The following is a 9,860-nucleotide window of genomic DNA, read 5'->3' on the forward strand; positions in this document are numbered from 1 at the left end:
TCTCTGCCACTTCCCCTGATGGTGGTTTCCGCGTGTCGGATGCAATATGCCATCTCAAAGCAGCGCCGAAATCCAATGAGGTAAGAGCCACGCATGTGTTTCCCCATGTATGGGCTCCCCCTGCTCACAGTATACCCTCTCTGCCACAATACCCGCTCTGGAACGAGGTGACTGAGTTCAGCGAAAACGGGGGGGGGGGGGGGGGGGGGGGGGTTGGTGTGAGGACGCAGTAAATGATTGTGTAGGAATCTTTATCGAACTGATATTACGCAGCTTGTTCACACATTGGCGGCTATACCACGAGTGCCCGCTTATCGGTACTCGATGGTGTAAGCTGCGATGTCGAGCATTACTTCTGCGCAGGCTTGTGTACAGGTGGGTGCCGCTCCACGGTTTCAGTGCGAGATTGCGCTGGAATGGCGCATGGCGGCGTTTTAATAGCCAACAAGTGTTCATTCAAATTGGCCTGCCTGCTAGTGTTTGGGAGCACAACAAACGCATGCGTCGAAGGCGACAGGGATTTGTAAATACCGAAAGCGTCCCTCAACGGATGTGAAATAAGTCGTATTTGAACCGCGATGAGAAATAATATTGTTCGGGATGAAAGAAATCTTTTTTTCTTTCATTTGCATGCCGCGATAAGACGAGAAAGGGTAATGAAGGCTGGTCCCACATATCATTATCCAGAGGGTGGCTGGTCAAGAAATTTACTCCATATTTTATGTGCTGTTATCAAAATAAACTGATGTAATTACTCCTTCCGCATTTAACGTCCGTAGTAGCAATATACGTACACTTGATTTTTTTTTTAAACTGCAAAGCTACAGGCTCGATCTTTACTCCACACCTATTAATTTTTGTATGTTTAAACATTTTGTTTTCATTTTTGTAATGTCAGTAAATCTTCAGTAAATCTACTTCTACGGGCGTAATTTGTTTCTCTCAGTACCGCTCCCAGCGCACCTTATCTCCCAACGTTACTAGAAGGTATACGGTAATAAGCAAGTGTGTCGTACTTGCTTATTGGATGGAAAGGGGAGGGGGGGGGGGGGGGGGCTCATTCTGTTTTGATAATACTGAACATATGTGGTGGACCCGGTTTGATTACATAGCGACTTCGACTCTGGAGCCCCACATGACGCATTCTGTCGACCAGCTAGCGAACGAAAACAGAGGGGCTTTAGCTGAAAAAAAAAAAATGCAATAAAGGCTCCATGTGCGTCGCTATATTGCTGGCTGGACTATTGCTTCGGGCGGGGGAGATGCCGCCACGCCCCCTTTCTTGGCTGTCGCAAAACTCGTAAACAGGTTTCGCTTCCGAGAGAGTCCAGGAGCCCTTATCGCAAAGGTGTAACGATTGAGACAGTGCCTGTGCACATTTTTATGGTTTTGTCGAAGAATTAATCAGACAGATTCCACATGACGATTGCAACAACCTATCTGGGACACTAGACGAGCCGGTATCATATGTGCCACCATTGCCATATAATCGGGTGTCTCGCGAGTAACAGCACGGACGCAGTAAACGAGCATAGTAAACGAGCACAGCTTCCACTGCAGGGATAAGAGGAATAGATAAACGTCTCGCATTGTTAAGCGATTCCGTCGCTCACACATGGCATCCTTGATAAAACAAGGTTAAATCATGAAAGAAAAAAATTCTATTGTGGATGGCAAGTGGTTCAGAAGCCGTCTACCACAGCTCCCCATTGGCAAAATCGGTTAGCGCATGGTACTTATGCGACCGTGCTCGTGGGCTATGTCGAGGTTGTGAGTACGAGCCTCACCTGGAGAATGCTTTTACTTTTCTTTTTGTGGCCCCTACAGGTCATACATGGAATTAAACTAGTGTGACTAACTTTTCTAGTAACTTGAATTATTTGCAATGATTAACTATAGTGGTTAGGTAATGTAATGCACTTGTGGCAGTAATTTCGCAGCAAATGTAATTAAATAATTTCAATTTCGCTTTTCCTAAATGCACCGGGGCCTTTATGTTGGCAAAATGTTAGTATCCCCTAATCATGGTATAAGGTGCATCGAAAATAGGAACGACATGTGACAAGCTTGAGGCAGTAGAGATCGATAAGCGCAGAAAAAAAAATCAAATATAAAAATCAACAGTGGCACATCACTAAAGCAGAAAACTATGCAAAGCTCCCGATATCTTTCATTGCTGTACTTAGAGTGTCTCAGAGGCTACAGACGCATCAGCGAAAACCAGCTTTTTTCCAGTAGTGACGTCACTATGTAATTATTTGGAGAGGGAGTATGATATGAAAGGTCATAAGCGGCGGTTGCCGCCGATGACGAGCGCAAAAAACCAAAAAGGCAATACAGTGTCGTCCTTGGTGCATTCACATTGTCAAGGCACGATCCAGCCCTGTATGCTATGAACGTCCCTGGTTAGATGCTGGGCGCGGGTCTGCTACCGACAGATTTGCTTCAACAGAGGGTTATAGCAGGGCTGGCGCCTGTGGAACCGGTGGCAAAGGTGAAGCCTCGGACATCTGTGCGCAATACTACTAGACTAATAACATTGTTTATATAGGTCACGGTCTGTCCCGTCACTTCAGAAGATTTCGACTATGTAGGGCGCACCGGAGCTGCCTTCGGTCTGCAATAAACACTGGCGAAGTGTAGTGTATTCCATTAAATCGAGGTAACTAAACATCGAAAAGGAGTATGCACAGGCTGTTTCGACCCTTGTCAGCAGGCATCCAGTTGCTACATGCAGTACGTGTTGCAGCCTACGTGGATAGCGTTTACTTCTGTGGAAGACAGTCCCGCGACGTCACCACGTCTAATGGCACGCACAAAATAGGGGAGGAACTCGAAACTGTTAAGAGACCTAGTAAAACATTTTATTGGCACAGAAATACAAAACGCGGTTAGGGCTAAAAGAAGGTGCCAACTATTTAAATTAAAAATTGTAACAATTTTCCTACCTATAATTAATAATTACAACAGCTATCGGTGCCTCAGCCCCGCCACCGTTGTGAACGGTGGTACGTTGAACAGTTCACGATGGGAGGAAGCGTAGCTGTGGACAGACGTCGAAAGAGGTAGCCAGTCGTCTTCCCTTGTGTAGCCCACGGAGAATGGAGCCTTTCTGGGGGCCTCAGTCGTCGGACGAGGACGGCTTCCGGGACGACCGCGGGATACCGGAGACCGCTTATCCACTCCCGAGTGCACTGAAGAGTGTTCTAGTCCCGCGTCAAGACCCTGTAGGGAGCCGAACGTATGGGTACTAGACTCGTACGAGGGCGAGTAGTACGTGGCACCGCCAGCAAAGTCCTCGAAATCGGATTCGTGTTGACGGTCATTGTAATAGTCCGCGGTGTTTTCCGACGAAATGTCGAACACGACATCGTGGAACGGGGATCCGTGATCAAGAGCCAGGACGTCGGGGGTCCGGCCTGGGGTCGCACTGAGGACATCGCGGTTCGTGGACCTCGACATATGCAGGCCACGTTCCGCACCGCCTGTAACCTCGGTGACGCCCTCGTCGAACTTTGAAGGCTTAGTTGTTCCTGAGAGGACAAAAAGGATGTAAAGAGTTCAATGAAGAGACCTCAACGAACGCGTATAAACAGTAGTCCAAGTATATCCGTCTTTGCACAAGATCCGTTTCCTCTTACTAAACTTGGAAGTAAACAACATCCACATAATGGCGTCAAGTGGGAGCCTCGTTGAAATTACGACGTGAGAGGCGCTTCTGGCAGATATGCGACACGACTTGAAGCCCCGAAGACGGTGGAACACTAGATACGCGATAGTCTGAGTTGTGGTACACATGACCTGTATGTCCCGGTAAGAGAAGTCGTGTGGTGCAGACGATCTGGCGTAGTGCACATGTCGGTCTTTACCATATTCGGGTTTCGATACTACGCTGGGAGTCTACTTTATATGTGGTTTTAAAGCGGCCGGAATTGCCCAATACAATCAGCCGACATTCGCTACACGAGACTCAGTCTCCGTAATAGTAGGTTTGGGAATAGAATTTCCAAGGTGATAGGGTGAGAAGGAGTAGAAGCTGCATGCAGTAATATGCGGTTATGAAAATACTTAAGCAATTTTTCTTGCTCTAAAGAACACATGCACAAAGAACGCTCGAAAAAATGAGACTGATCCCAGCACCGGTCACAAAAGCATGTTAAGCTAGTTAATGCACGTAAAATCGATGTCAACCGCCGAGACACCGCGCTAAAACTTTAATTCGCCATCCTTTTCTTCGGCTTAAACACTATAAAGAATGCCTGCCCAACGCGTTCGAGCTCTTCGCGTGAAAATTGTACAAGGAAATATGTCACATCTCGTAGAACCCGCGGTAACAGTTGCTACCAATTAGAAACCATTATAACCAATTGAATTTCTAACAATAAGGAAAGTTCAAGGGGGCATATTTTCTGTTTGAATAGGAAGTAAAGGGCCTGCGACAATCGCAGGAGTACAAAGCCTTATGCCTACAAAATGCACCCGCACTCACCGTAGTCCACGTGCGTGGGTCTTGCCGTCGCAACCCACAGGAAAGCGAAGAATGCCAACGGCCGGATCACATTGACGTCGAGCATATTTCCTATTTATGTTGAACACTGGACCACGACTTAATCTGTATGCAGCTTTCAGACAGCGTCGGCCTCCCGACGGGACTGCTTCTTCAACAGGAATGTGTACAAGCTGCGACAGCTAAGCAACCTACGTGTCCTGCTTAAGTTGCGCTCCAGGACCGCTTATGTAGGCGTCTGCATCTGGACGACGATTGGGTTCGAGACTGTGGTCAGCGATAACGCGATAAGAACCGGTGGGTACTAGTGGGTCGCACGTGTGGTTATGTGTGTTCGTGTGGTGAGTCGACACTTTTCATGAGTGCGTCTATCACGCCATTGACTGCTGCAGCCTGCCTCCCGTCAACTGGCGCAGTGGTCACGTGCGCTCCCACACCCTTTTCCTGGGCTGACCGTCAGCTGACCGCAGCGGGAAACCCCCGCAGCCTTCCGTAGCAAAGCGCTCGGTCTATCCAGCTGGAGCGAGGAAATAGAATAAGCTGGCCCTCTTTAAGTTTTAAACGATCAGCTTGAACCAACCCAAACGAAAAAAAGCTAGTGAAAAATTTTTGTTGTCACTACAAAATTTTTGTGCTGTTTTTGACAGTTAATCTGTTGTGACAACAGAAATTTTAGTAGCTACATCAGAATTTTCTGTAGTCATAACAGAAAGTTCTAACTACAGACTACAGTGCTGTGTGAGTTAGGGTACGTTAGAGAATCCCTGGTGGTCGACATTTCCAGAGCCCTCCACTACGGCGTCTTCATAGCCTGAAATGCCTTGGGACGTTGAACCCCATAAACCAACAAACCCACATCTTGTGACTAATCAGGCGCAGCTAGTTCGTCACGCAACTGGAACGCGGCTGCGTCTCCCGCGTGTGCTTGTTTTCACCCAGTAGCAGCCATTTCCGTGACTCCGCAGAGGGCGACACCTCTTGTGAAACAGGCGGATGCAACAAAATGATGATCAATAAAATTTGATTAGCGCAGAATCAATGGTTCCGGAAACATTGCCTTTGTGTCAGTTATTTCAATAACTGTCGCACGAGCTCCAGAGCTGAGAAAAGAAAAATGACGTTTTGAGTCAAACCGCACCGAAGCAGCGCAACAATAAACAGCTTGTTTCATGCAAATAGCATTAAATCCACAGCTTAACTTCTCCAAGACAAAATGATGCACAGCTTCTTTTGTTGTATTCAGATGCACTGCAACACTTCCTCTAAATCTGTACGTATATAATCAGTCTATGATTTGTGATTTTGTTTAACCGAAAAGAGCTGCACGTTGCACACAGCTGCCAAATTTTGCATTGTTGGTCCCCAGCTAAGTTTCAAATGTAATTTTTAGGTTAAATTTTTAAAATTGTTCGCACGCATGAAAGACATTGACTCGTCTTCAGGAAAAGGTAATATGTCATATCGCGAACTTCGAATATTAAAATATAGCCTTCCCTGTGTTCTTACAGGTAGCACATGAAACATTACAGAACACTTCGGCGGCTCGCGCGCACCAGCAACTGCGCATGCTCCAATTAGGTGCGCTGCGTCGAAGGCTGTATTCCCTGTGGGCTTTGATGAAAGCACGCTCTGCTATTTGTCTTCATTGTTCGAAACCAGTTCTTTTGTGAATTTTAGCTCAGCGCAGTACTATTCTATATACCGGGTATCCCTGATAAATGTAACCAAGGTTTTAAAAAATACGATAGGCCCTAGCACAGTCAAACCAATCAAGAGCTGTTCAGAGTCGCCTATGCTAATCTGCAGTTTTTGTTTTTTCGTTCACGAAAGGGAATTAATTAGTAAATATTAATTAGCTATATTTTAATTATTAGGTTGAAACAAAAGTGCCAAGGCAAAAGAAGATCTCGAAAAACGACTTACGTTGTTTCCATCAAACTAATGTTTACGCAAAGTGATTTTTTATCGGTCGAGAATGACGCCTGGCGCAATAAAAAAAACTTCCTCGTGACTATGACGCCACTCAAAAACCCCTAGACGCGGTCGAGATAACAACATCCGCTTTTATGTGCAATACTGCCTCAGATTAGGCTGGTTGTACGCACTTGGCGAGTGATTTAACAGCTGGTCACGTGACAGCATTTCTTGAAGGCCTATAAATAGGGCGGCGTAAGTCGTAGCATGATGGAAACAACGTAGCTAGCCGTTTTTCGAGAAGATCTACAGATTTTTGTTGACACTTTTTCTCTCAAGGCTACATTGTTTTTAATTAGTAATTAATTTTTACTGAACGAAAAAAATACTGCATATTAGCATAGGCGCTGCTAAAACGCTTCGAATTGGTTTCACTAGGCTCGGGCTTACAGTATGTTTAAAACATTGATAACATTTATCTGGGACACCAAGTATATAGTCAATGCCAGACCAACATGATGCACGCCTACTGCGCATTCGGAATGTTGTGTGAAACGCTCCATGTAATCCCATATCCTAGCGGCGCAGTATTCTTAGCGGCGACTAGTTGCCATATGACCATGCTGCAATGACTGTAAACCATGCTTGCCAACGTGACGCCCATTAAAAAGCATGCGCCTTGAATCGCTAGGCCGCTCGGCTCCCTAAAACTTTTGCCGCCTCTGGCGGTGGTAGATGCTAGTCGGAACAGCCCGCTTTCTTCGACTCTTCTGTTGTTTTCTCTCTCGCCGAGCCACCGCCCCGAGTAAAGCCAAATAAACTCACAAAATTTGCTGATACATCCACTGGTACATTTTCACGGCAATAATAATAATAATAATAATTGGTTCACAGGAAGGGAAAGGCGCAGTATCTGTCTGTGGACACCTGAACCGCGCCGTAAGGGAAGGGAGGAAGGTGGGAGTTAAAGTGGAAAGAGAGAAAGAGGAGCCGTAGTGGAGGGCTACGGAGTAATTTCGACCACCTGGGGATCTGGGGATCTTTAGCGCGCGCTGACATCGCACAGTACACGGACGCCTCTCCGTTCCGCCTCCATCGAAACGCAGCCGCCGAGGTCGGGTTCGAACCCGGGAATTCCGGACAGTAGTCGGGCGTCTTACCACTGTACCACCCCGGCACGGCAGCCCAGCGTGGTCTACGCACACGCCGATCTACCAAACTTGATTTCCTAGATCATAGAACAATTTGTGAGAATCGACAGAAAAGAAAACCCTTGTACTGGCATTACGCATCGACTTCACGAAAGCATTGTATTCTCTGTCGTGTGGCGAGATATTTGAGAAATGGAAAGTTTACGTACGTGTATCGAAGGTATGCAAAAAATCTGCTAAAATCTTGGGACCACGTTTATATCGGCGAGAATACATTTGTTGCCAAACCCATAAATCAGAACTGACAATGACAATTCCTTCTATCAATACGTTTAATAGGCGAGGATATGTGTTTAGGCGTAGATTGTGTTTAGCAACTTCTAAAAGCATACATTAAATGCTGTCTGCTATTGCCTTCATCTTCATTGGATTTTTAAAATAACTTTTTTTTTCTTTTCCTTTTTAGTTATCTCTACCATTGTTTCAGCTAAGCATTTTTGCTACTGCATCTCTCAGTATTCTCAGACGCAATTTATTTTGCGCGCCTTCGGGGAAAATAAAATGCACGGGCCTGCTACTGACTCTGTAGCTGAGCCACCTCCGCTGCCTCGTGCGGACAGAAGAGAAAAATAAAGCAGAAAAAAAGTTAGCTGAAGGCTTAGCTTGGTCAAGCTTTAAAGATTGCGAAAGTATTACCCTTGGCTGCGCCTTGTTCGGCGGCTGCGCCCCGACTACAGCGAGGAGCCGAGCCACAGCCCCATTTATGATGATGATGATGATGATAACTTTATTTTCCACCAGATAAGGAGTCCCTCAATTCCCGCCCTTGGCACGTAGGCCTAAGGGACGGGAGCAGAGACCTCCGCGATCAGAAGCAGGCAAAGAGGTCTTGGCTCTTCGCGGCTTCTTCCGCACAGGCTGTGGAGCTGTGGAGCAGGGACCTCGCTCCGCAGCAGGGCTTCCCAGGCTTCTCTACAATTTATATTTGTTTTAGCCCCTGGGGAGCTAGTACATTCCCAGATTATAAGGTCGAGGGTCCCTCTCTTCCCACAGTGCTTGCATTTATCGTTTCTCCTATCTTCCATTTGGACATAATATGCCCAGACCGGGTTTACAAAGTTCCCAGCTTGCAGGCGCCGCCATGCGACTGCCTCCCTATTGTTTAGACTTTTATTTGGCGGTGGCACCAGTCTCCTGTTTAACCTGTAATTTTGAAGAATCTCCGTACAATTTTGCAGACGCTCGTCCATGTTCCGGCAATCGGGCGGCTCCACATGCAGTTACCCGGAAGTAGAGAGCTCGGGCTAACTCGTGGGCCGCTTCGTTGCCAGGAACGGACGTGTGTGCAGGGGTCCAAATTAGGCGAATTTTCCTGTTTAGTCGTCTACTGGCCAGAATCCTTGCCGCTTCCGGCGAGACCCTACCCTTTCCAAAATTCAAAATAGCCGTTTTGCTATCGCTGATTATGAAATTGGCTTGCGCTCCGACGCAAGCGAGCGCTATTGCAACTTCTTCAGTCGTTTCAGCGTTGCGGCTTCTAATGGTGGCGGCTGATACCGGGGCACCTCGGCCGTCGACCACCGAGGCGACCGTCGCCCCCGTTTTGCCACTTGCCGCATCCACGTACGCAACCGACTTGCTGTCCATCGAATCGAAGCGTCTGATTAGTGCTTCTGCTCTCTTCTCCCTCCTCTCTGTGTTGAATATGGGATGCATGTTACGAGGGAGGGGGGGAATGATTAGATTTTCTCGGCAGTCCTGTGGAATACTTGATTTTTCTCGTAGTCCCCTATCTGTCTGCATGCCTACCATTTCGAGTATAGTTCTGGCCGTAGTCGTTCGACTTAATATTTCCAGCTGCGAAACTCTGACAGCCTCCGCTATTTCGTCCCAGCTATTGTGCACTCCCATAGAAAGGAGCTTCTCTGTGGATGTGGTAATTGGTAAGCCCAGGGCCCTCTTTATGCACCGTCGAATGAGAGAGTCTAACCTCTTCTTCTCCTCCGACCTGATATTTAAGAACGGCGTGGCATAGCTCACGCGACTTATTACGTAAGCTTGGATGAGTTTAAGCAAGCTTCTTTCCTTCAGGCCTTGTCCTTTCAACGCGATTCTTCTAAATATTCCAATGGCTTGTGTGGCGAATCCCTCTAACTTTCTGATTGTTCCATCATTATATCCATTTTCCTGAATGAATAGTCCTAAGATTCTGATTTGATCTACCTTTGGAACTGGTTTTCCTTTTACTTTAATGTCAAATTCCCAGCTGCGCGTTCATCGGAGTGACT

At 46.9% G+C, this 9,860-nt stretch overlaps 1 protein-coding gene across 1 annotated transcript; it reads right to left on the reverse strand.

Annotated features, from left to right (window-relative positions):
- Positions 1–2,842: 2,842 nt before the first annotated feature.
- Positions 2,843–4,735, reverse strand: LOC146179457 (uncharacterized). The gene is made up of 2 exons (XM_084579078.1): positions 4,490–4,735; positions 2,843–3,533 (listed from the first exon to the last, which is right to left on the reverse strand). Exons 1-2 carry the CDS (start codon positions 4,572–4,574, stop codon positions 2,971–2,973), a joined length of 648 nt encoding a protein of 215 aa, XP_084435204.1. The 5' UTR covers positions 4,575–4,735; the 3' UTR covers positions 2,843–2,970.
- Positions 4,736–9,860: the final 5,125 nt, after the last annotated feature.

The sequence above is a fragment of the Amblyomma maculatum genome, chromosome 9, assembly GCF_055883805.1.
Source record: "Amblyomma maculatum isolate TAMU_Amacu chromosome 9, ASM5588380v1, whole genome shotgun sequence".
Lineage (NCBI taxonomy): Eukaryota > Metazoa > Arthropoda > Arachnida > Ixodida > Ixodidae > Amblyomma > Amblyomma maculatum.

What these genes read in the sequence shown, in the direction of transcription:
- LOC146179457 (XM_084579078.1), bottom strand. Translation starts at nt 4,574, where the DNA reads ATGCTCGACGTCAATGTGATCCGGCCGTTGGCATTCTTCGCTTTCCTG. An exon ending in ACCCACGCACGTGGACTACG is followed by an intron (nt 3,534 to 4,489) that starts GTGAGTGCGGGT and finishes TTGTCCTCTCAG; the next exon opens with GAACAACTAAGCCTTCAAAG.